The 26,216-nt window shown below is 41.3% G+C and overlaps 1 protein-coding gene across 6 annotated transcripts in view; it reads left to right on the plus strand.

The window, feature by feature from the left end:
• ANAPC4 (anaphase promoting complex subunit 4) overlaps window positions 1-21,988 on the plus strand; it is a 37,983-nt gene extending 15,995 nt beyond the window's left edge. For 3 of the 6 annotated variants that reach the window (XM_087963430.1, XM_087963431.1, XM_087963432.1), the window contains 18 exons: window positions 92-134; window positions 223-299; window positions 1,726-1,826; window positions 1,910-1,961; window positions 3,602-3,657; window positions 5,423-5,469; window positions 7,686-7,742; window positions 8,871-8,927; window positions 9,967-10,060; window positions 12,260-12,357; window positions 14,834-14,895; window positions 15,753-15,791; window positions 16,078-16,179; window positions 17,573-17,650; window positions 17,982-18,152; window positions 18,647-18,770; window positions 21,034-21,207; window positions 21,858-21,988. In XM_087963430.1, the coding sequence (XP_087819556.1) occupies window positions 92-134; window positions 223-299; window positions 1,726-1,826; window positions 1,910-1,961; window positions 3,602-3,657; window positions 5,423-5,469; window positions 7,686-7,742; window positions 8,871-8,927; window positions 9,967-10,060; window positions 12,260-12,357; window positions 14,834-14,895; window positions 15,753-15,791; window positions 16,078-16,179; window positions 17,573-17,650; window positions 17,982-18,152; window positions 18,647-18,770; window positions 21,034-21,183 (1,408 nt within the window). In that variant the 3' untranslated portion in view covers window positions 21,184-21,207; window positions 21,858-21,988. Of the gene's footprint in view, window positions 1-91; window positions 135-222; window positions 300-1,725; window positions 1,827-1,909; window positions 1,962-3,601; window positions 3,658-5,422; window positions 5,470-7,685; window positions 7,743-8,870; window positions 8,928-9,966; window positions 10,061-12,259; window positions 12,358-14,833; window positions 14,896-15,752; window positions 15,792-16,077; window positions 16,180-17,572; window positions 17,651-17,981; window positions 18,153-18,646; window positions 18,771-21,033 lie in introns of all 6 variants that reach the window. The other 3 variants (XM_087963427.1, XM_087963428.1, XM_087963429.1) reach the window with 1 other exon arrangement.
• Window positions 21,989-26,216: the final 4,228 nt, after the last annotated feature.

Here is a 26,216-nt window from a genome sequence, read left to right on the forward strand (position 1 = left end):
CCATCCACGTTTGATCCTTCTTCCAGCAGGGAAAAATGAAGTTGTGTTTTTTTGTTGTTTGTTTTCTCCTTTCTTCTTCTCTTCCAAAAAGTATTGAACTTCAGGCCCTGCTAATGAACCAGCTAACCGTAAAGGTAGGCCGGCATGTACGGTATGAAATTCTTGTGGTTTGGGTTGATTCATCCAGCGTGACCAAAAAATGCACTTTTTTCCTCCCTGCAGGGTTTAAAAAAACTTGGCCAGTCTATGGAATCTTCCTACTCCAGTATTCAGAAGCTTGTGATAAGTCACCTGCAGAGGTAAAATTCAGCAGGTGCATGGATTTAGATCAGGAGGTGGGTGGGATTCAGCCGGTTTGGACCGGTTTGGATGAACCGGTAGTTCTGGCAATGAGTTGGCCCCGCCCATCCGCCCCTGCACTAGTCTGTCCTATATTTCCTTAGTTTGAAGCCCAGCTGATAGGAGCGGATTGCCACGCCTATCAGCTGTTTTACTCACTGGGGCTGAAGGTAAGGCAAGTTTTAGAGCTGTTTTCAAACACACCGAACGAAGCGCACACTCACCAAACCGGTTGTTAACACTGCTTGAATCCCACCACTGATTTAGATACGTTGATGATGTTTCTTAACTTGGAGAGTTCTCAGTATTATTATTGCTCTTCTCTCCATTATAACTCTAAACCAGGGTTTCCCCAAAGTTGGCAGCTTTTAAGACCTGTGGATTACAACTCCCAGAATTCTTCTGGGAGTTGTAGTCCACAGGTCTTAAAAGCTGCCAACGTTGGGAAACTCTTCTCTAAACCCTGACATTACTTAAAATATGTCCCTGGCTATCTCACTTTCTTCGGTTAAAAGGAGGAAAAAAAGATTTGAATTTTGCAGCTGGATGAGGGATTCCTCGATCAGGTTGAATTTGGATGAGTAATGATTAGTTTCAAAAATTACACTCCCATCAGAATAGAGGGGAAACCAACAGGAAGGAGGAAGGGAGGGAAAAAGGAGAGGAGAGGAGAGGAGAGGAGAGGGAAGGAAAGGAAAGGAAAGAAAGAAAGAAAAGGATGGATGGAAGGAAGGAAGGAAGGAAGGAAGGAAGGAAAAGAAGGGAGACCAGAGGGGAGAGGAAGAAAGGGAAAGGAAAGTAGAGGAGGGGAGAGGGAAGAAAAGGAGGAAGAAAAGAAAGAAAAAGGAATGGAAGGAAGGAAAAGAGAGCAGGGGAGAGCAGAGGGGAAAGGAAAGGAGGAGGGAGGGAGGAAAGGAGGAAAAAGAGATGAGGGAAAGGAAGGGAAAGGAAAGGTAGAAGATGGAAGGGAGGAAAGGGAGGAAGGAAAAGCAGAGGAGAAGAGAGAAGGGGGAGGTAAAGAAGGAAGGAAGGAAATGAGGGAAGAGCAGAAGGAAGAGGAGAAGAGGGGAGAGAAAAAAAGGGAAAAGAAAGGTGGAAGAAGGAAGGAGAGAGGAGAGGAAGAAGAAGAGAAGGGGGAAGGGAAAGGAAATGAGAAGAGAAAGAAAAAAGGAAAGAAAGAAAAAAAGAAAGAAAAGACCCCATAAACCGATTTCCATTTTGGTTTGTTTTTATCAGTCTGGCAGACAAAGTTGGAAAAAAAATCCACAATTTGTTTGGTTCTTGGCCTTTTTTGGTGGTGGTGGGGCCCGTTTCAGCTTGCTTTCAGTCCCCCCGAGAGACGGGTTTCTTCCAGCCTTTTTAACGGGCTCCCCGTTGCTTGGACAGCGGTTCGGAGGCCTTGCTGTACCACCTGAGCGAGCTGAAGGGGATGGCGCTGTGGAAGCAGAAGTACGAATCTCTCGGCTTAGACGCCTCGGGAATAGAAGGTACAGCCCTCAGTCTCCTGGCTTCGATGGGGAGGCCCTGCTCACCCGCCCTCCAATCCCTTCTATTCTTGGTTTCTATACAGAAGCTGTTACTGCAGTTGGTTCCTTCATTCTGAAAGCAAATGAGCTTCTCCAGTAAGTAATTGACATTATCTACAAGGTAGTTCTTGACTTAACAACGGTTTGTTGAGTGAGTGATGGATGGATGGATGGATGAATGGATGGATGGATGGATGGAAGGAAGGAAGGAAGGAAGGAAGGAAGGAAGGAAGGAAGGAAGGAAAGGAAGGGAATAAAGAGGATGGGAGGGAGGATGGAAGGAAGGAAGGAAGAAAAGGGAGGAAAAAAGGAAAGGGAAGGAAGGAAATAAAAAGGATGGGAGGCAATATGGAAGGAAGGAAGAAAAGAAAGGAAGGAAGGAAGGAAAGGAAGAGAGGAAGGAAATAAAGAGGATGGGAGGGAGGATGGGAGGCAGGAAGGAAGAAAAGGAAGGGAAGGACCAAAGGAACGAAACAGGATGGGAGCGAGGATGGAAGGAAGGAAGAAAAGAAAGAGGAAGGAAGGGAGGAAAGAAGGAAACGTAAGGAAGGAAATAAAGATGGTGGGAGGCAGTATGGAAGAAAGGAAGAAAAGAAAGGAAGGGAGGGAGGAAATAAAGAGGATGGGAGGGAGGATGGAAGGAAGGAAGGAAGAAAAAGAAGAAGGAATGAAGGAACGAAAGAGGATGGGAGGAAGGAAGAAAAGAAAGAGGAAGGAAGGAGGGAAGGGAGGGAGGAAAGAAGAAGGAAGAAAATAAAGAGGGTGGGAGGGAGGATGGAAGGAAGGAAGAAAAGACGGGAGGGAGGGAGGAAAGAAAAGAAAGGAAGGAAGGAAAGAGGATGGGAGGGAAGATGGAAAGGAAGGAAGAAAAGAAAGGAAGGAAGGAGGGAAGGGAGGGAGGGAGGGAGGAAAGAAGGAAAGCGAAGGGAAGGAAGGAAATAAAGAGGATGGGAGGGAGGATGGAAGGAAGGATGAAAAGAGGAAGGGAAGAAGGAAAGGAAGGGAGGAAGGAAATAAAAGGATGGGAGGGAGGATGGAAGGAAGGAAGAAAAGAAAGAGGAAGGGAGGGAGGGAAGGAAGGAACGAAAGAGGATGGGAGGGAGGATGGAAAGAAGGTAGAAAAAGAGGAAGGAAGGAGGGAAGGAAGAGAAGGAAGGAAATAAAGAGGATGGAAGGTAGGACGAAAAGAAAGAGGAAGGGAGGAAGAGAGGAAGGAAATAAAGAGGATGGGCGAGGAAGGAAGGAAGGAAGAAAAGAAAAGAAAGAAGAAAGGAAGGAAAGGAAAAAAGAGAGGAGGAGAAAACAGAGGGGAGCTACAATGGGACTGGAAAAAATGGGACATGATTATTTTCCACGGTTACAGCTTTTGCAGAGTCATGTGATCATAATTCAAATGTTTGGCAACTGGTTCATATTTATGACAGTCCTGGGGTCACATGCTCCTTTTTTACGACTTTCTAATGAGCAGAGTCAATGGGGGGGAGCCAGATTCCCTTAAAAACTGGGTCACGAACAGATCAGCTGCCATGATTCACTTAACAACCGTGGCAAGAGAGGTCACAAAATGGGGCAAAAGCTCGCCGAAGAAGTGTCTCGCTTAACAACAGAAAATGTGGGCTCCATTGTGGTCGTAACTCAAGGACTACTTATAAATGACGGACGCAAAAAAAACCCTCAGTTTCCCTTCAGGAATACCACTTAAGGGAATCATTTCTGTTCTCTCCCTTTTCCCTCAGAGTTATAGACAGCAGCATGAAAAATTTCAAAGCTTTCTTCCGTTGGCTTTATGTAGGTAAGAGAAACAGTCCTAATCTCTCTCTCTGTCTCTCTCTCCCTCCCTCCCGCTCTCTCTTTATTTCTCTCTCTCTCTATATATATATATACTGTATATATTTATAATCTATATATAAGTATATCTATCTATATCTCTATCTATCTCTATCTATCTGTATCTCTCTAGCTCTCTCTCTTTTATCTATATCTATGTGTCTGTATCTATCTGTATCTATATATATCTATGGTATTTAGCTTTCTTCGGGTATTTTCCCACATCTTAATATTTGTGCTTTTATTATAGCAATGTTTTGGCAGAATCTCATCTGCCATCCTCAGGCTTGTGTATTGGGTTCTTTTTAATCTTGTGTGTCAGGCTTGGCAGCCGTTTTTTGTTTGAATTTGGTGCTGGCTTGCTGCTTTATTTGAATGGTTTTTTCCTCATCCATATATCCATATATCTATATATCTATCTATATCTATATCAAAGTGAAATACCCCTCACGCATCATCACAAAATCTCCAGAACCATAAAGCCTACAAACTTGAAATCTGGCACGTATGTTCCTCTTGGCTTCTAGGGGCTCACTAAGAAAGGATTCTTCCAAATGGCCATCAGAGCATTTAGAGTATTTCGTATATGATTATTATTAACACGCTCTGATGCTAAGGAGTTCTACTCCCCCTCCCCACCTGAAAAAAAGAAATCTCTTCCAAATGCAAAACACAAGCAGAGGAGAGGAGTTTCAGTTTCGGTTTCACAGCACCAAGCAGCTTTAGTACAGAACAGTTGAGCTAAGCCACGCCCAGGCTCCTTGCTGTTTCCTTGCTCACGCAGCAAATACTCTTTCAGTTTCCAAACAGCGCTCAACTCTCATACTGTGGAAAGGGAACTTCACGAGGACAGTGGTGTCACCCAAGCAGGAAAAGCCCAAAGGGAACATCAAGCCAGCCATAAAACAAACTTGCATAGGAAAAGAGATTTAATAAAAGGTATTGAAAGAAGCCCCCTAGACAAAAGCCAAGTAATTAAGAAAGCTAGGGAAACAAGAAAAAGAAATCCCTTACAAACAACAGGTCATGCCAAATCAGCAAAACAAATAGACAAAAGACACGAAATAAATTCCATAGGAAGCAGACAGGAGATTGCCACAAAACAAATATAAGAAAACATTAGGACGAAACGGATAATCCAATCAAACCACCCCGCAGAGTTTACCCTCCGGCGGAAATGAAGACAACCCCTGACAGGATTTAAAACATTAAGAAATACAAACACAAGCACTCACACACAAAAGGAGAAAAAAATATATAAAAATCAGGGGTTTATTATACAAAGCTAGCTAGCCCCAGGAACGCAGACTTCTTGCTATCTCTCGCCTTCCTGAAAAATAAAAAGAACCAGCTTTCAAGCAGTTGTCTGTATCCTTGCACCGGAGCTCTCCTAGCAGGAAAATCGAATCCTCAGAAGAAAGGCATTTTAAGCAGCCTTTCAACAATACACTGACAGGACGTTAGCCGTATGAATACGGATAACGTCATTAATGCACAGGAGACGGATTTTGTTACCTGTTTATGTGTAGTCGCTATTCTTTAGCATTGATATACAGATAAACCTCAATTTACAACCAGGGCTGTTCAAAGTTGCAAACTTTGACAAGAAAAGTTATCGAAAATGGCAAAAACTCCCTTAATAAAATGTCTCACTGAACAACAGAAATTCCAAGGGGGGAGGATCAGTTGTAGCCAGAGATTGAAAGTTGCCTTGTTTTTATTTTTTCCAGCCATGCTGCGAATGTCAGAAGATCCTGTTCCCCCTGAACTGAACAAGGTAACCATCATTTTATGTACATCGATGATGAGGGGCTTCTCCTATTTCTTGTTCCACCTATCCAGACAGTCTTCGGTTTTATTCTTTGCGAGTGGAGAGTCACCAATAATTGGTGCCCTCGGAATGTTTTCTCGCGGAACCTTTCACGAGAGCCTGCAGTCTCCCTCTGTGATGACCTGGAGTGTAACACAAACATAACAAAATCCAAAACGTAAATAAATGTCCTTTAATGCCTCCAACTTGGGCCCACTGTTCAAATAATTCTCAGCTGGAGATAAAACATATTCAAAAATAGTCTTCAAAAGAAAGCAATACAGTCTGAACTTAATGAGCAGACAGAGGTGAAATAAAAACCCAAAACAAACTACAGCGAAGGAAATTCCACAACGGACCAGGATCAGTAATTACCAACTTTAAGGAGATAACAAGGCACAGTCTGTTGGAAGGACGCCAACTAAGATAACTTCAGCCCAAAATAAAACACGCTTTGCTTCTAGCAATGCTGTGTTTTAACCATCTCTCTTATATACTAGTCTCCTCAGCTGCAACCAATGAGGGAATCATGGCCGCTACGTCTCTCATAAGCCAAGTTGTTTCCTTTTCCGTTCCTCCCTGCATGTCCTAGGATGAAGAGGGGATGGGCCTGGTTCTTCCTCTGACTGCCCAGCCGGCCTCTGCCTTTCCCCAGCCTCCTCCACAACCTCTGGAGCCACACCTCCACTCCCTGTCAGCTGTTCCTCCTCTCCCTCAGAGTCTGACTCTAACAAGAGCATGACACCCTCCCCACTTAATGAAATTGCGTTTGGTAACAACGTTCCTTCCCTGGGTGATGGGCAGAATTATTACAGAATCGCAGAGTGGGAAGGGACCTTGGAGATCATCACCCACTGCTCAGGCTGGAAGCTCAAGTCAGGCATTCTGATGGGAGGCAAGTTTTCAGAGCTTTTATTTCTGGACCTAAGCCAAGGGTGGTGTCATGCCCTATTGGAGTCTGACTCCAAGGGAGAGATGAAACAGCTGACGGAGTGGGGGTGTGGCTCTGGTGGTTGTGGAGGAAACTGGGGAAGGGCACAGGCTGGATGGGCATTCAGAGGAAGACCCAGGCCCATCCCCTCTTCAACCTAGGGCACGCAGGGAGGAACAGATAAGGGAGCAAAGTGGTTTACGGGGGAGGAAGGGGCCCTGATACCCTTCATGGGCTGCAGCTGGGAGGACTGTTTAAAAGGACAAACTGCACATGGCAAAGTTGCTGGAAGCAAAGCGTGTTTTATTCTTGTCGTAGCTTATTGGTGTTTTAGCTTCCTCCCAATTGTGGTTGCTGTGTTATCTGGTAGAAGTCTGCAATTTAGCATCCTTGCCTGCCATAGTAATTCCTTCAGTGTGGTGTGTTGGGTTTTTTAAATTTCAAATTAACTTTACTTTGGGTGCAGACTGCATTTACCCCCTCCGTAAACTGTTTTCTTTATGAGTTTGATATCCAGCCAGGGATAATTGGACATTGGGGGCCAAGCTGGAGGCATTAAAGGGACTTTCTTCTATTTTTGTGACTCCCCGGGTCATCCCAGGTGAGATTCAAAAATCCCAGCAACCAGTTCGCTGCCCAGTTGCTGGGTGGGTGGGGCCATGGTGGATGGGGCCTACCGGTACTTCCAGTTTGGCTGTTTTTTTGCCTTCCCCAGTTTTCTTTGCCCCAAGTTATAATGACTGGGCATTAGTCGTTAATTTGAAAGTTACGGCTTTTTTTTCCTACAGTTTTACAAAGAAGATACAAACCACCTCAAACTGGTTAGAGTGTTCTCTCCAGTGCAACAACTGAAATTCAATTCCTGACGGTTGTTTCTCTCTTTCATAAATGAAATTATTAAAATATTCTTTTAAACTGCAAGGCGAACTATTCTTAGAAAATGATTTGGTGTTTTCCTCATTTTGGTCCTCTTAAAAGCCAACTTTGTCCAATACAAAAGCAGTCAAAAGGATTTTAGGATTTAGCTTAATTATGTTTTTTCTTAAGTTTCCTTTTCAAAATATTATTGCATTACTGCTCTGGGGTTGTTATTGTTTTTTTCCTGTCCGAGTTATTTGAAAATGTCATACTGGTGGTTTGTTGGTTTATAGAATTGTGACGGCTGTTGGTGTCGGTTGTGTGCTGCATTTCGTGTAGATGTGTGAAGTGTACATTTGTGGTGATAGTGATTTGTTATGTTTCTTTCTCCAAGATGACTCAGAAGGACATCACTTTTGTGGCTGATTTTCTGACGGAGCACTTCAATGAAGTAAGATTTCTATTTTATTTTATATTTTATATTTGTTTTATTTTAGGAATGGAATGGAATAGAATAGAATAGAATAGAATAGAATAGAATAGAATAGAATAGAATAGAATAGAATAGAATAGAATCTGGAAGGGATCTTGGAGGTCTTCTAATCCAACCCCCTGCTCAAGCAGGAGGACCTATATACCATTTCAGACAAGTGTCTAATCTCTTCTTAAAAACCTTCAGTGATGGAGCGCCCACAATTTCTGAAGGCAAGCTATTTTATTTTATTTTATTATTTGTTTTATTTTTTGCAGGCATTTTCATGGTAAGGAAGGGTTGTTTTCCCTTTCAAAAGAGCACACTCAGGTCATCTCGATGTAGCTAAACATTTATTTATGCCACTTCCCTTAAAGCTTTTTTTTCTCTTCTGATTATACTGTACCGCAGAGTGCCCTAAAAACCCTTAGCGACTTTTCAGACATATGGACTTCAACTCCCACAATTCCTCAGCCAGCATGTCTGGCTAGGGAATTCTGGGAGTCGAAGGCCACACATCTTTTAAGTTTTCAAGACAGGGGGTATATAGGATTATTAAAACCCCGATATAATGGCATGATAGAATTGTTTATTGACTAAACCAAACGTTGGGAACTAATCCAAATTCCCAACCAAAGGTTTACTAAAGGTAAAGATAAAGGTTCCCCTCCTTGCACATCCGTGCTAGTCGTTTCTGACTCTAGGGGGCGTTGCTCATCTCTGTTACAAAGCTGGAGAGCCAACGCTGTCCGAAGATGTCTCCGTGGTCATGTGGCCGGCAGGACTAAACACTGAAGGCGCATGGAACACCGTTCCCTTCCCACCAAAGGGGTTCCTATTTTTCTACTTGCATTTTTTACTTGCTTCCGAACTGCTAGGTTGGCAGAAACTGGGACAAGTAACGGGAGCTCACTCCGTGACGCGGCGCTAGAGATTCGAACCGCCAAACTGCCGACCTTTCTGATTGACAAGCTCAGCGTCTTAGCCACTGAGCCATCGCGTCCCTCAAGGGTTTACTACTGATAGAGAATTTTCAGAGAATTGTTAAAACAATTGTTTGCCAGTTCTTATATACCCTAACTGCCCTCTTCACGCTTTCCTTTCTAGGCACCTGAGCTCTACAGTCGAAAAGGGAAATACTTTAACGTGGAAAGAGTTGGGCAGGTAAGGCGCCAGTCGTATCGAGGGATGGCCTGGGTCCTGGAGTTCTTGAGAAAGGAAGAGTTGGCTAGCCTGGACTTTCCACAAAAATTGCGTGGAATTTGCACGATGGATCCCTGCCATACAATGGTAGGATTCAACATATTTTACTACCGGTTCTGTGGGCGCACGTTTCACACACGCATGTGGAGCATTCTAAAAAGGAATTTTAAGCATGAAAACTTATCGTCAACAGTGGTGAGTAAAACAGCTGAGCCACGGCAATATGCTCTACCACACCTATCAGCGGAGCTACAAAGAAAATATAGGACAGGACAGGATGGGGGCGTGTGGGTGGGGCCAATTGCTGACTGGCACTACCGGATCGCTAGAACCGGCGTGAATCGGCAGCATACCACCACTGCTGCTGCCATATCTGTGAATATATACTGCTCGCAGTGGCTTTCTCCTGTGGCAAGGCCGAAGGGACCCGGGCAGGCACATCAGGGCATAAAATGTGTCACTTAATGAACAACTCTCAGTCACAAGACACAACTATAGCTGTGAGAGTTTCACGGAGCAAAGGTTTATAGCCATGTCTGATAAATTGTTCCACTCTGCAAAGATAACAGACCGGTTGAAGGAAAGCTGTGATAAACAGATTGAACACTGAGCCATAAATCCCTTTTTTCAAAGCATTTTACAGCAAAACAACTAGACATCTGAAAGGTTTTCTGTTTCCCAGTTGAAAAGAAGAGGGGGGGGGAATCAAACTTGATGTTTTGTTTATTTTATTTTATTTTATTTATTTTGTTTTATTATTTTATTTATTTTGTTTTATTTTATTATTTTATTTATTTTATTATTTTATTTATTTTGTTTTATTTTATTATTTTATTTATTTTATTATTATTTTATTTTATTTTATTTTATTATTATTTTATTTTATTGCAAATTGAGAGAAACCTACAGTCCTGGCATTTCTCCCCTCCCCCCCTTAAAGATACTTATTAAAGATAAGTATCTTTTTTAAAGATAGTTATTAAAATCATTCTCTTTTCAGTATTTAAAAGACGAAGATGATGATCTTGTATCTCCACCTAACACCGATGGAAACCAGTGGTTTAATTTCCTTCAAAGTAGTAACAGTCTTAAAGGTACGGTCCGGGTTTTAATTTCAAGAAAACCGAAAAGTGTCAAAGGTGGCCAAAGCAAAATAAAGTTGTACATCCTCCAGAGATGAAATTAGTTTTCCAGGGTGTTGAGGTGTGAAGACCTTAACAAGGGTTGCGAGATGGGTGAGCTGATCCATGGGTTTTCCTTCTTTTCTTGGCCCTTCCTAAATGATTATTCAGCGCCTTGCATTTTGGAAGGAGAGTAAATAGATCTGGATTTTTCTCTTGTCACATTTTCCCCCCCACACACACTTTTCAAATGCTATCATGTTCCTTGGCAGCCTTCCCAAGGTTAACATTTTGCAATTTTTCATGTACTCTTCAGAAAGTTTCATTTCTTGCTGTTTTCTGAATCTATCTATCTATCTATATATAAAAGCGAAATACAAACTCACGCATCATCACAAAATTTCCAGAACTGCGAAGCCTACAAACTTGACATTTGGCATGTAGATTCCTCTTGGCTTCTAGGGACTCACTAAGAAAGGATTCTTCAAAATGACCACCAGAGCATTTAGAGTATTTCCTATATTATTATTATTAACACGCTCTGATGCTAAGGAGTTCTACTCCCCCTCCCCACCTGGAAAGAAATCTCTTTCAAATGCAAAACACAAGCAGAGGAGAGGAGTTTCAGTTGTAGTTTCACAGCAGCACCAAGCAGCTTTAGTACAGAACAGTTGAGCTAAGCCACGCCCAGGCTCCTTGCTGTCTCCTTGCTCACACAGCAAATACTCTTTCAGTTTCCAAACAGTTCTCAATTCTCTCACACACTGACAGGACGCTAGCCAGATGAATACCGATGGATGCTGGTTGGCAGAGGAAGAATTTTTTTCCCTCCCCAAAAACTAAGCCCGACCACATAGTTACGTAGGGAAGCATGGGTATCGAGCTATTGTTTTCTAAAACTCACTGCTGCCATCCATCTGGTACTCATTAAACCTATCGAAGGATTCACAGAATTCATTTCTGGAATGTCAGGTAAGAAAAGATAAAATAAGATAAATAAGATAGATAAGACATTCCAGAGCTTCAACCAGAAATGAATTCTGTGAATCCTTTGATAGGATGCTCAGGGCTCAAAGCAGCGATGAGTTTTGTTATCGGCGGTTGTGATTTATTTGGAAAGGGGTGGAAAAAATTACAATTTTCTTCTGAAACACCTTTACAACAAGGAAATAAAATTTAAAACAACACAAACCACATTGATGAGACAAGGCAGGATAAGGGCTTGGTCCACAGATATCGAAATACACACACTGGGAAGGACGCCAGGACTCAGATAAGAACTGACAGACTAGAAATATTTTCACGCTTTGCTTCCAGCAACTTTGCCATGCACAGTTTGTCCTTTTAAACAGTCCTCCCAGCTGCAGCCCATGAAGGGGATCAGAGCCCCTTCCTTCCCCATAGACCATGCCATTCACGTTTCTCCCTTATCCTCTCCTCCCTGCATGCTCTAGGATGAAGAGGAGATGGGCCTGGTTCTTTCTCTGAATGCCCATCCAGCCTCTGCCCTTCCCCAGACTCCTCCACAACCTCCGGAGCCACACTCCCACTCCCTGTCAGCTGTTCCTCCTCTCCCTTGGAGTCAGATTCTAACAGGGGCATGACAGCTCCTTAGATATCTGAAGTGCTATCATGTCTCCCCGGTCCTTCTTTCCATTAAACTAGACATACCCAATTCCTGCAACCACTCTTCCGATGTTTTAGTCTTCAGCCCCCAGTCATCCTTGTTGGTCTTCTCTACGCTCTTTCTAGAATCTCAACCAGCTAAGATAGAGTGGAACCGACTATCTTAAAAACAAACTGGGTTTGGCCGGCAGGCTGAAGAAGTGCCTTTTAAGGTTTTTCAGCAGGAAGGGCCCGTAGCAAACAATGGTTTGCTTAATGACTGTGGTTCTCACTCCGCGACCACTGCAGAAAGGTAATCGAAACAGATCTGGCCATTTTATGATGGTCGAGACGTAAGCACCATTATGGGCAGACTCCACTAGGGTTATAAGTCAAGGACCATTTATATTGTTGCAAAGCTCATTTTTTTGCTTATGTTCACACACTGCTCATCTTCCATAAAGTATCCAGTAATAGAAAAACATGTTTTATTAAAAATATGCAACCTTTTCTTGCGGGTCTCGTTAATTTGACTTTTTTGTTTTGTTTTGTGGAAATGTTGCTTAGAAAGCCCGTTGCTGTTTCCATACTACCCTCAAAAATCACTGCATTTTATAAAGAGGAGAATGGAAAGCATCATTGATCAGTGCCTCCAAAAGCCAGCTGTGAGTATCCAGAGGTGTATCAGATTTGGGTATGGCAAGCCATCACATGGATCTTGGCTGTGTTTAAATATAGAGAATTTTATTGTGGTCCAAGACCAAGGGGATGAAAAAAGTTTCTCGTACACAAGGAATTATAATATCTATCCTATTGCCTACAGTGCCATATTATGGTGATTTTATCATGATTTTGGTTTCACTAAATATTTTATCTCATGTATTGTATTGTCCACATTATATCTGTGTGTGTGTGTGTGTGTGTGTGTGTGTGTGTCTTTATCTGTCTCTATATCTGTCTGTCTGTCTCCATCTCTTTCATCTGTCTGTCTGTCTATTTGTCTATCAACTGTATCTATTTATCTATCTATGTCATCTTTATCATACACATCTATCTGTATCTATCTAGATCTATCTATCATCTATCTCTATAATCAGTATCTATCTATCTATCTATCTATCTATCTATCTATCTATCTATCTATCTATCATCATCTTCATCTATCATCTATATCCATCTATCTATCTATCTATCTATCTATCTATCTATCTATCTATCTATCTATCTATCTATCTATCTATATCATCATCATCTTCACCATCTATATCCATCTATCTATATCTGTATCTATCTATCATCTATATTCATCCATCCATCTATCGGTATCTATCTATCTATCTATCTATCTATCTATCTATCTATCTATCTATCTTTATCTATATCTATCCATCTATATCATCTATATCGATCTATCTATGTATCATCTTTATCTTTATCTATCGATCTAATATTTTTCTATATCGTCTCTCTCTATCATCTGTGTGGATGCTTTACAAACTCATGGTTTTTATTAATGTTGAATATCAGTGATTGCCTGACCTCCATAGATACCATACATTAAAGGAATAATAAACAGACATGGAAGGAAAGCAGAATTCATAAAAGAAGTTGTGAAATGTAAAATAGAGCAGCAGAATTGGGCTTAAAACTATTCTATGGGACGTAGGGAAAACCAGTCAAAAATATTTCCATAGACATTTAATTAGAGACGCACTATTAACAATTTGGAGGAAAATAAGGAAAAAACATACAAAAGTACCAGTATGGATTTCAACAATGGAGGCAATGATTCACCCAAACAATTTGGAGCTTACCAAAATGATTAAATACAAAGACTTATTAGACCCACAAGGAAATTTGAAACCGAGGCTGGATCTTCAGGAGCAAGGACATAAAATTGATCAATGGGTTTACCTTCAGATTCAAAGCAGATATAAACAAGACAAAAAGAATTCGGAATTAATAACAAACTGCAACAGTTAGATAAAATTTTATTAGGATCAAATAAAAAAAACATAACAAAATTTTATAACTACTTATTAGAAACAGAACTAGAAGAAGAAATTGTAAAAGGAAATATGATTGCTTGGAGTAAGAACATAGGGCCTGCATCACATTAGCGGAATGGGAGAAAGTTTGGGGCAGAAACAATAAGATTACCAAATCGGCAGCATACAAGGAAAATCTTTATAAAATGTTTTATAGATGGCATCTCCCCCTTGAGGTTAGCGAAGATGCACCCCAACATGAGTCCGCATTGCTGGAAGTGTAGGAAAAAGAAGGAACCTTTTTCCATATGTGGTGGTCTTGTGCAGAAACCCAAAAGTATTGGAAGAAAATTAAAACTTGGTTGGAAGAAATCACCAAAGAGCAGATCGAATACAAACCAGAGTCCTTCCTACTAGGGATTTTTGATAAGCAAATTTCAAAAAAACCAAATACATAACAATACACATTTTAACAGCGGCCAGATTAGCCTTCACTCAACACTGGAAACAATATCAAATTCCATCAGAAGAAATGATTATTGAAAAAATCTCAAAATGCGCAGAAATGGATAAATTGACTTTGGCGCTAAAAACAAAGACACTACACTATACTACGATAGCTGGAATTGTTGGTATAATTGGATTGACCAAAGATAAATTATATATCATAAGGCATAAAAGAAAAGTATCAATACATAATAACGAGGTAGCGATATAAGTTAAAAACAGGTGTGGTTATATGACACAAGTTAAGGTGATGAAAACAAAAGAAGATCTTGCAAACTGTTAAACTAAGAATACTTTTTATCCTGTAACCTCTTTCTTTCTTTCTTTTCCCAAATTCTTTCCCTCTCTTCCTCTTCTCTCTTCTTTCTTTTTTTTTTCTCTTTCTTTTGCTTATTTGTGTATGTATTGTGACTGGTTTTAATTGTAAAAATTAATAAACTATATTTATAAAAAAAGAAAACCTATTCTTTACCTGCAATTTCTTTGGTTACTTTTAAGCATGGGCCTGGAACTATATCTCTAAGAAATCTCCTGATTTGGATCATGTATTCCTATTGTGGTGCCAGAGTTACTGTTGGGGCTGCGGGAGGGGTGGTAACTCTTTTAAGACATACCTTGTAGATTTTGTTTAATTGTTCTCTTCCAGGATGTGATTGGAAAAACGGTCCGCCAAGTGTTTTGTATGCCTTTATATAAGGCCTCTAAAAGGTAGGCAATTTTCATTTTATTTTCTTTAATTCTCTAACTGCAGCTTACAGATAGTTCTCGACTTCCAACCATTAACCATTAATGATTTGTTTAGCGACATTTTGAAGTTACAATAGCACTGAAAAAAAAGTCACTTATGACCATGTTACACAGTGGGCCAATTCCTGAGTCAACAAAAGTGGGGAACGATGGCCTTTGGATGACAGGTGGACTTCAACTCCCAGTATTCCTTGTCTTGTTCTGACTACATAAAAACTCATACAATCTTTACTTTAGGACCGTGATGGCGAACGTATGGCACGTGTGTCACAGGTGGCATACAAAGCCACTTGTGCTGGCACGCGAGCCATAGGCAAACTTACCTCACTGCACATGCATGTGCCTCACAGCTGATTTTCAGCCCATTTGAGGGCTTTTTCGGCCTCTGGGAGGCTTGAGGACAGCTTCTGCAGCCTTTGCAGGCCAAAAAATAGGCCCGTTTTGTCACTTCCTGTAATACGGACCTATTTTTGTCACTTCCTGTGATGAAACGGACCTATTTTTCAGCCTGCAAAGGCTGCAGAAGCTGTCTTCAAACCTCTGGGGGGGGGGGGGCGAAAAAGGCCTCAAATGGGCCGGAAATCAGCTGGGAGGCCCAGTGCAGGTAAGGGGGTGGGGGGGTTGCGCGCGCATGCGCAGGGGTGTGGGGTGGTGTGTGCATTGCCTTCTGGGTGCTGGCACGTGAGCATGCGCATGCAAGTACGTGTACAATTTTTGGCACAGGAACCCAAAAAGGTTATCCACCACTGCTTTAGGACATACAGTATGCCTATTAAAAACTCCAGATTCTCTTCTAATTTCTTTGTTTCCTGTCATAGTGACGATTCGACGTCTCAGCTGCTTAAGTTGCCCTTTTTGTAAGTACATGCTTTATTACATTCGGTTCATATATCACATATTAGACTGTGTGTTTCTCTATGTCGCATAATACATGTGGATATGTGCATAATTTTGTATTTCTTTTTTTGTCGTGTTTATGTATATTGGAGATAGAGACCATTTGAGGGCTGTATGCCACAAAATTTCAGTTTAATGTATGGCTGATTAGCGTACATTCGAAGTGACAGTAAAGTTATTTTAAGACTTAAGTTCTAAGTCAGGGATGCTTCGTTACTAATAAAAGGATCAAAATTGCTTTTGCAGATGGCACGACAAATCTTACAGTTTGCATTATGTTTTATTCACGATGTTAGAGAACTCAGTTTCCAAACTCTACATCCTGAGAAGGCATACAGACATTTCAAGGTACCGTAGCACCAGGGGTGGGGCTTCAAAAATTTTAGCAACGGGTTCTCTGCCCGGTTGCTGGGTGGGTGTGGCCATGGTGGCCGTGGTCTAGTCGGCCTCCTGCACCATGGCGGGGGACGGGGTGTTTTTGCCCTCCCCGAGCCTCCGCCTGTACTTACCTAGCATCCAAAATGGGCCACGTGGGGACTCCTGGGAGGAGTGGGGTGAGGTGGGCAGGGCCAGCCAGGGGTGGGATTTACCAGTTCGCCGAACCGGCTATTAAAAATGATAAAATTATAGGAGTTAAGATATATAATGATTAATTTTGATACAATGAGGAAAATGGGGAATCAATACTTATTGCTAAAGACATGTAAATAGTTAAAGAAATATAAGCCTGAATATTTTAATTGGAATAAATATGAAATTAAATATTTATTATAAGATTATTATTAAAGATATGTAATTGCTAATGGGATATATGTAAAATTAATATGAATTATGTGGGAAAGAAGTCTTGGAATTTGAGGGGGGAAATACATATATTAAGGGAAATACATATATATAGTAATATATAATATATAATATATATAATATATATTATATATATATATATATATATATATTAGAATGTATAATACATATGTAAGGTATAGTAATAGATAATATATATATATATATATATATATATATATATATATATATATATAATATATATATATATATATATATATTAGAATGTATAATACATATATAAGGTATAGTAATAGATAAAATATGTGTATTATTATTAGAATGTCGAATACATATACAAGGTATAGTAATAGATAAAATATATATATATTGTTATTAGAATGTATAATTTGTCAAATGAATACAAGATGGAACATATGACTTATGCACTGAAATGAGATTATGGAGGGACTTGTGTTAAAATATAACAGTGATACAATTAACATTAAAAGGGGATAAATGTTGGATAATATAACTAAAATCTGTTAAACACTACAAATATAATTAATAATATACTATTGGTAGTAAAAAGAGATGTTTAGAATATGGAGATTGATACAAAAAATAGTTGAATAATTAAGGAGAAAAACTGTATATTGAGGTTAAATGTTATAATATTGTTAAATGTATTAATTATGGAAATACTGTCATATTTGTTTTAAAATGTAAGACACCGAGGTGTCACACTGGTCACACAATATGTTTGTAGATAAGAAAAATAAAAAAATTGTTTTTAAAAATAATAATGATAAAATTAGCTACCAGTTCACAGCCTACCCCTGCGTAGCACCCAGCGTCTCTCGTTCTCTCTTTTTTTTTTTTCAAACACAGTTCTCCCCAAAACATCTTCAGACACTCTCTAATAACCGTTTATGTTTTTTCCCTCCCTAATATTTAGGTCCACTAATAACGGACTGCTTGCTGTGGAGTTTGGGAATTTCTTGAACAAAAGTGTTAATGAAAGTAATGAAAGCAGGTCAGTCTGTGGAAAAACCATCCCGACTAAGGAACACGATCATACGTTGAATTATAGAAAATGTTCAGTTGTGGTGTCAGATTCACTTAACAACTGGGTTACTCATTTAATAACTTTGGTGATTCACTTAACAAAGATGGCAAGGGAACTCATAAAATGGGGCAAATCTTACCTAACAAATTTCTCACTTAACCTGAATTTTGGCTCGATTGTAGTTGCAAATTGAGGAACACCTCTATTTTGAATGGCGCCGCAACTATGAAACCTTGTGATACTTTTCCCCATCAGGTATTGCCCTGGGTAACACTTGGTTTTATTTCTTGGTCTCCAGCTCCTACAGCTGTCTGGATGCTCATTTTTATGACGACGAAACGATAACCGTCATCCTGGTGGAAAATTCAGAACAAGAGGGGAAGGAACGGATTTTGGCTCAGTTGCCTTTGTCATCTATCTGTACGGAGGAGAACCAGGGGATGGAGTTTAACTGGAATTCTGGTCAAAGGTGAGAGCCAAACCGTTGGCGCAATTTCATAGAAGTCATTGCACAATGAATAAAACAATCCCCAGTAGAAATAAGAGTGATAATTTGAGACAAAACTCCTCATACCATGTCTCATCAGACCCAAATCAGTGACTTCAAGGGCTTTGGAGAAAGTTTGATTTAAACAACTCTCTGGAAAGACTGTGAATAAATCTGGTTTTCCCATTGACTTTGCTTGTCAATGAGTCACAAGAGGGGATCAAATGACCCCTGGATGCAACCGGCATATGTACATGCCAGTTGCCGAGCCTCTGAATTTTGATCACATCATGGGGAGGCTGCAAGGATCATAAGTGTGAAAAATGGTCTTAAGTCGCTTTTTGCAGCAACGTCGTAACTTTGGCCACTAAATGAACTGTTGCAAGTCGAGGCTGCTCGTAAGGATGTGGGGACATCTTGGGCAATCGGGGAGAACCGCCTATGTTCCTCTTACTTGGTTTTCTTCTGGATGTTAGGTTAGACATGCAGCGTGACAGCATCCCTACTTGTACAGTGAACACAGAGACTCAGTGGAGGGTGCTGGAGAACATGAAGGCTAGCTACATCACAGTGAACGGAATCCGGAAAGTGTCTTGCGTTGTGAGTTTCGTTGTGTTTGTTCAGTGGTACAAGCGGGTTGTCTCCTTGATGGTTGGGTTTTCAGGGAGCAGAATGGGACAACTTGTTCTGACCCAGGCTTCCCCAAAAGCACAAAGCTGAGTCCTCTTCCCGATAAACCCCTTTTATTTAGTTTACCGTGAATTCCTCTCCAGCAAAGTCCCGGCCAACAGTCTTTCAAGAGAGTTCCCAATTACCGACCTTTATCAGGCTTGGAGAGTTGCCAGACTGATATCTTTCAGATGCCACACTGTAGCAGACAATAATTAGCAAGAATGCAGGAACAGATCTTCACCCAAATGAACTGTCTCCTGCAAAACTCCACTCCCCTTTCCCTGTAGGAGGGGCCATTCACCGCCCACCTGTGCCTTTACTCCCAAGTCAACCCTTGTTCCTTAGCTGTTCCCTTCTGGCAGCTCTGTGAATGTGCACACTGGGAATGGGCTCCAGCTGTTCTTCTTCCCCACTGATCTCTGACTCTGAAGGCAGCTGATAACTGTCGGACGGCCCTGGCCCCATCTCTGTCTCCGACGCAGAGCCCTCGTCAGAGCTTTCCCCAGACTCTAGGACAAGCCCATGTTCCTCCCCAACCTCCTCACTGTCCGAGTCTGCTGTCAACTCTGCTGGCCACTGGCCGGCCACAACTCTCCATGGCCAACTTGCTGCAGGCCAGTTCAGCAATTCAATTTAAGCATTTAAAGTCATCTATCTATCTATCTATCTATCTATCTATCTATCTATCTATCTATCTTCTTGTCATTCCCATTTGATTCTGTCCCTCCTTTTGGCATCTTTAATGATTCTTCAATATTAATCTAACTCTTGTCTCCATGAAGAGCTGGCCATGGCAAGTTATCTTAGACCCGACAGGAAAAGGTTAAATTTGTCCATCAGCCTCAGGAGAATTAACATTTTCAGGAGTCATTGGGGGGGGAGATGAGGAAGAATCCTTTAATGACTGCGGTTGAGCCTGAAATTTCAGTTGCTAAGCGAGACAGTTGTTAAGTGAGTTTCCCCCCATTTTACAACCTTTCTTGGCCCAGTTGTTAAAGGAATCGCTGTTAAGTTAATCACCCGGTCGTTAAGTGAATCCGGCTTTCCCATTGACTTTGCTTGTCAGAAGGTCGCAAAAGAGGATCGTGTGACCTTGGGACACAGCAACGGTCATAAGTATAAACCAGTTGCCAAGCCTCTGAATTTTGATCATGTGATCACAGGGATGCTGCAACAGTCGTAAGTGTGAGAAATAGTCATAAGTCTCTTTTTTCAGTGCCATTGTAACTTGAAAGAGCCATTAAATGAAAGGTTATAACTATCTATGTTCCGTGGAGGAAGGATATGTCAGTCTTAGTTTTATGCATCCACCCCAGAGGTGGTATTCAGGCGGTTCAGACTGGTTCTGGTATACTGGTAGCGGAAATTTTGACTAGTTCGGAGAACCGGCAAATACCACCTCTGGCTGGCCCCGCCCACCCGCACCCGCCCTTTTTCATCCTGTATTCCATTGATTTTTACCTCAGCTGATTCGCAGAGCAAATTGCCATGCCTCAGCCATGCCCCAGCTAAGGTAAAAAAAACAGCTCACGTCACTGAGGGCAGTCTTTGAGTGCTGCGCGCAGAACTGGTAGCGCACAATTTGGAATCCCACCACTTGATCCACCCATTGTTTATCTTATTTCCCTTCTATGATATTTCACTCCTTCTCTGTTTCTGGTTTGGGATGCTTACTCATTTCTGTTCGTTTCCTGCTGGTTTCTAATTTCTACACCTATGCCATAAATAAAAAACATCATAAACGGTTGAAGAAGTTATTTGAGGAGACACCGGTCAGTCATTAGCTTTTAAAAGACCGATAACAATTCAGGAGACTGGAATTGTAAATAACCACTCTTTAAGCTTCTCCATTATCCACGAAGAGACTTAAAATTACCCTGTTCCCAGAAAGGAGTTTTTGTGAAAGACAATGAAGAAATCTTTACTGATTTTGAATGATATAAATAATCCAGGGGACAAATTCTTGTAACTCAATCTCTCATTCACCTCAGTTTATCTTGTTATCTTCCTTGTGGGGGGGACAAAATTGCTTTTAGTTTTAGGGTGACAGCACCCAAGCTAGTGACATAATATCTCTGTCCTGAGGACTGAAAGATCAGTTCTGAGGCAGTTGGCTTTAAAATTCAACCGTCTTTCATTGGGGGTGGGATTCAGCCGGTTTGGACCAGTTCTGTCCTTCATGTTTTCCTAGCTAAGTTCAAACCTACGGCACATCCGGGTGTTTGAAATGGACGAAGACGATGGAGAAGCTGAGGAGGAGGAAGAGGAAGAAGCCCCTCAGGCTGTCGGCCTACCTCAAGAAGAACTCAACCAGTCAACAGACATGGCAGAAGGAGACTAGGTCATGGCTCAGCTGAGCTTGTAGGTGAGGTCCCACCGAGAACTTCTGAGAGGAAAAGAAACGTTCATTTCAGGGTCTTAGACATTAGAGCGAAGAACTGGGAATGTGATCCTGCTGTTGGAAAGTACGGGAAAACTGTGTGCTTCTCTCTCTGTCTGGTTTTTAAAACTCACATTCTGCCAACCTCTTGACAACTTGTAAAACATTCCTACACTTGTTTCCAAGTTGGCATAAGAAAGAGGGGAGTGGGGGAAAGGACTGGAGAAGCATACGGCAAATGAACTTAGAAGCACATTCCAACCTTATCTTAAACAAGATTGTAGCTAAGCGACTAGAAAAACTTTAATTGGAGAATGTGATGGATGACACCTAGCCTGTGTACATGCTTAATTGTAGAAACTGATTTATGGCACATGGAATCCTGACACTTCTGTTTCTTTGGTTATGGCCTCCATTGTCTGAATAATACAGCTGAAAACAAACAAGTCTTCAGACAGACAGAATCACAAGAGTTGGAAGGGCCCTTGTAGATCATTTAATCCAACCCCCTACTTCAGATACTCCTGCCAACATGGTTCTGCTTTTGATATTCCCACGGTTTTCTAAACTCCATGGTCCCTCTTGTTTTTTCTCAGCAAGTTATGTCCTTTAGATGTCACAATTTGTCATTACAGGACGCATTTTGTGTTTCATTTGCCGGCGTCATACGGAGGAGGACGGCTGGGGAAGTAACCTCATAACCATAGCCACCATCAACTTCGAAAGGCAGCGTAAAGGAAAATAAAACAGAGCTATTATTTTGTAACTCTGCTTTTCAGTTGCGCTTTTCGTTTCACAATTCCTGTCTCACCAACACATCTATCGCCAAATTATTTCTCGGGTGCTTTAATCCAAAACAAATGTTCTTTTACAGCTTTAGTGTTTGCCTGCCGCTAATCTCAAAGAATGTCATCTTAAATAACTTCGGAGAAGCTTCATCATTCAGTTTCTGGTAATTTCCAACATTGTGTCAAGAATTATGAAAGAGAGGTGCTTTTTTCCCCAATTAAGGCTTGGAAGCATGAGGTGCCATTCAACTGTAAAAAATTAGGGAGTTAAATTTCAGTTGGAAAACTACTGCAAGTGTGTGTTGAATCTGATTTACATGTGATGTGAAAAATACATAGTAATCTAATATGCCACTGTTCCATTCCATATCCCCTCACTTCTATCCAGTGATGTATTTCTGGGCTTAAGTGTGGGAGAACGAGTGAGAGAACATGAGGGTAGAGTTAAAAGAGGGATAGGCCGAGAATCCCTACGTAGTCACAAGTGAACTAAGTCCAATCTGCCTTCCCCCCACCCCTTGAGTTCTGTGGACTTCTATCTAAGCAGGTGTTAGTTGAGAAATTCTTTGCCTAGGTTATAGCAATAAATCAGTTTAATTGAACATCGATGAGATTCTTAGTCATACAAGTCATAGTTGTCCCAAAGGTGTTTTTTTTTTTTTGAGAGGCAACTGCACTATCTGGTTTTTCTTTGAAGACATTTTACTCCTCATCCAAGGAGCTTCTTCAGCTCTAACTGGATGGTGGGCTCCACCCCCATTGGGCCAAGAAGGCTCCACCCCCATTTGCATCACTCAGATGACCCTGAGGACACAGAGATAAACCTCCAAGTGGCCTCAACGACCCTCTAAAAAGGATGCAAATGACCAGCTGTCTGCAAGGAGTATAAATCCTTCCATTTCCCCACCATCCAGTCAGAGCTGAAGAAGCTTCTTGGAATGAGAAGCAAAATGTCTTCAAAAGAAAAAAGTCCAAGAAAGTCCAGATGCCTCTTGAAAAAAGCACCTTTGGGACAGTTTAATTGAACATTCACATGTAGACCTAGTCCAAGGGTCTTCAAACTTGGCAACTGTGGACTTCCAACTCCCAGAATTCCTGAGCAAACATGATTGGAGGAGGAATTCTGGGAGTTGAAGTCCACAAGTCTTAAAGCTGCCAAGTTGGAAGACCCCTGACCTAGTCTTTCGCTTTTGACGCTTAGAAACTCATCCAGTGCACATTTTAATTTGTTTCATTTTGTTTTGTTTTGTTTATATCCTGCTTTTTTTCCAGGAGTTCGGGTCGCTTACATTGAGATTTCCCTTCCTTTTGTCCCCTTAACACAAGGATAATTATCAGCCCTTTGAATTGGAGCCAAAATTAACCAATTAATTAATTAACCAATGCAGGGCTTGCAGGACCTGGTATTATAGGCTCCCGTCGTTTTGCTACACTTGAGACCGTTTGCAGTTTCAGAGTAAGGTCAGCCCAGTACAAAGCTCACTGCAGTAGTTGAACCACACAGCGATGAGGCTGTGAGTGACTGTAGCCAGGTCCTCCTGTTCCAGGCAGACAGAGTGGCAACTGATGCACCAACCCAAGCTCAACAAAGACCTTGTGATGACCCAAAGGGGTGTGTCACAAAGGCAACACAGTCAAATATGCAAGAAGAATCCCTTTATTATCCCCAACTTTGCCCCCAATGTCCAGATTACCTTCGTCTGGAGAAAAATTCTCCCAGGGACAGCCTTTAAGTGTAGAAAATTCAGTCCAAAACATGGTCAACACAAACTGTAACTTAAAATCCAAACAAACCAAACTGAAGTAATTAGTTTGACAGGGAAAAAGAAGGAATCTCAGACTTGAATGCATGGTAAAACTCACACAGTTGGGACGCTACAAGATAAAGTCACGTTTGCTCCCAACAGTTTGCTGCAAGCAGCTTGCCTTTTTTATGCACTGTATTCCCAGCTGCAGCTAATGAAGGGAATCAGGGCCCTTTTCTCCCCCATAAGCCTTGCAACCCACATTGCTCTCTTCTCTGTTCCTGCAGTATTCCAAGTGTGGCCTTACTAAGGTTTTTTTAAAGCGGTACTAATACTTCACCTGATTTTGATTCTGGGCCTCGGTTTATACAACCAAGAATAGAATACTTTATTGGCCAAGTGTGATTGGACACACAAGGAATTTGTCTTGGTGTAAATACTCTCAGTATACATAAAAGAAAAATACATTCGTCAAGATTTGAGAATCATCAGATACGACACTTAACGATAGTCATCAATCAAATCATACTAGGAAACAGTCAATAAAAATCGTAAGGATACATTAGAATTGCGTTAGCTATAGCCCCTTTGAGGCAGACTAGTAAGATACCATATATTGAAGGACAAAAGACTTCTTCCCAAACAGAGCCCAACTAATGCCCATCTGTAACCAGGTTGGAAACCAAACTCAAAAAGGGTCTAGATAATTTGATTCATATAGGTACTGTGGAACTGGTTAAGAAAGGTTGAAGACTAATTTAGTTTTCTAAAACTCCTACATCCAGGTTTGTCCTCTTCAAAATGGAGCATAGCCCAGTCTTCTTCAAGAAAGAAGGCTCCCTCTTAAGGAAGCATTGGGGATCTTCCCAATCCAGATGTTTTACCTTTCCTTTAAACAGATGTAGAATTAGCTTGTGGCTCTTAACTTGGCAAACCAGGCTTCTAATTTAGCAGAGTCCTAAGATCCTTGCAGATTGAGTGCAATAAAAATAACTTTTGGACGTCTGTATTGGATCATGGTTGAACCTGGTCCATCATCACGAGCTCCAGAAAGCAGATTTAAAAATACACACACACACACCATGTGTTTAAGAAATGTTTCCTCATTGCAAAGCCTTCTTGTGAGTACAACTCAATTTAAAAGGAGAATTAGAAATTGCAATCCCCTTCTGAATAAAAGGAAGGTGATGACTGGTTTTGCTGAAAATAAAATTAAAAAAAAACACACACATCGTTTCAAGTGATGGGAATATCTGTGGATTGGCAGAAATTCTTTTCTGCCAGTTCTCTGTCTAGCAATGTGAGTAGCCTTGAATGCACTTGGGATTTTTTACATTATCTTGCATAATAATTCCCACAGATAAGCATCGAGGACAAGGGTAATGGCACACTTCAAACAGGCTGACTTGTTTGTTCCAGACTAACATGTCAGATTGACCGAGAATTTCCATGAACATAAGAGTAGTAAAATTGTATTGCTTTAGTAAAGATAAGATTGAAAAATCCCCGCCCCCACACCTTACATGTCTTGGCACAAGGTTATGTATGTAGCCGATCTGGGAGAGAGAGGAGAATAGAACCACAGACACTTTTTCTACAGATCTCAATTCCTGAACTTGCTCCGATTTAATCAGAACGTCCAAATTTTAACAAATTTCAGGGAATTGAGAGGAACAGGACGATTACAGCCAGGTTGGCATGCTAGTAGAAGTTAGCTCTCCAGCCAGATTAAATTATGGCATTCGGGGAACGTAGTAAAATACAGAGAGCATGCAAGAGCTTTGTCTCAATTTCAGGCTCAATCTTACAATCCCAGAATCTGGAAATATTGGGATTCTAACACTCAGCAGGTGGCTCAGTGGCTAAGCTGCTGAGCTTGTCAATCAGACAGGTCGGCAGTTTGGTGGTTTGACTCCCCAGCGCCATGTCACGGAGTGAGCTCCCATGACTTGTCCCAGCTTCTGCCAACCTAGCAGTTTGAAAGCACGTAAAAAATGCAAGTAGAAAAACAGGGACCACTTTGGTGGGAAGGGAACAGTGTTCCGTGCGCCTTCGAAGGCGTTTAGTCATGACGGCCACATGACCACGGAGACATCTTCGGACAGCGCTGTCTCTTCTTCGGCTTTGTAACAGACATGAGCACCGTCCCCTAGAGCCGGAAACGACTAGCACAGATGTGCAGGGGAACCTTTACCTTTAAGGCCACACTTGGAATTCTGCATCTAGTTTTGGTCGCCACAGTGTAAAAGAGATGTTGAGACTCTAGAAAGAGTGTAGAGAAGAGCAATGAAGAGGATTAGGGGACTGGAGGCTAAAACATGAACAAGGGATACAGGAATTGGGAATGTCTAGTCTAGTGAAAAGGTTTCCTGTTTGAACAGGGGTTAGACTAGAAAACTTCTAAGGTCCCTTCTAATTGGTTGCCACAATATACAAAAGATGTTGAAACTTAAAAAGAGTG

This window comes from Notechis scutatus, chromosome 4 (assembly GCF_049901735.1).
Source record: "Notechis scutatus isolate UNSWTSFEM ecotype Mainland chromosome 4, rNotScu1.2, whole genome shotgun sequence".
Classification (NCBI taxonomy): domain Eukaryota; kingdom Metazoa; phylum Chordata; class Lepidosauria; order Squamata; family Elapidae; genus Notechis; species Notechis scutatus.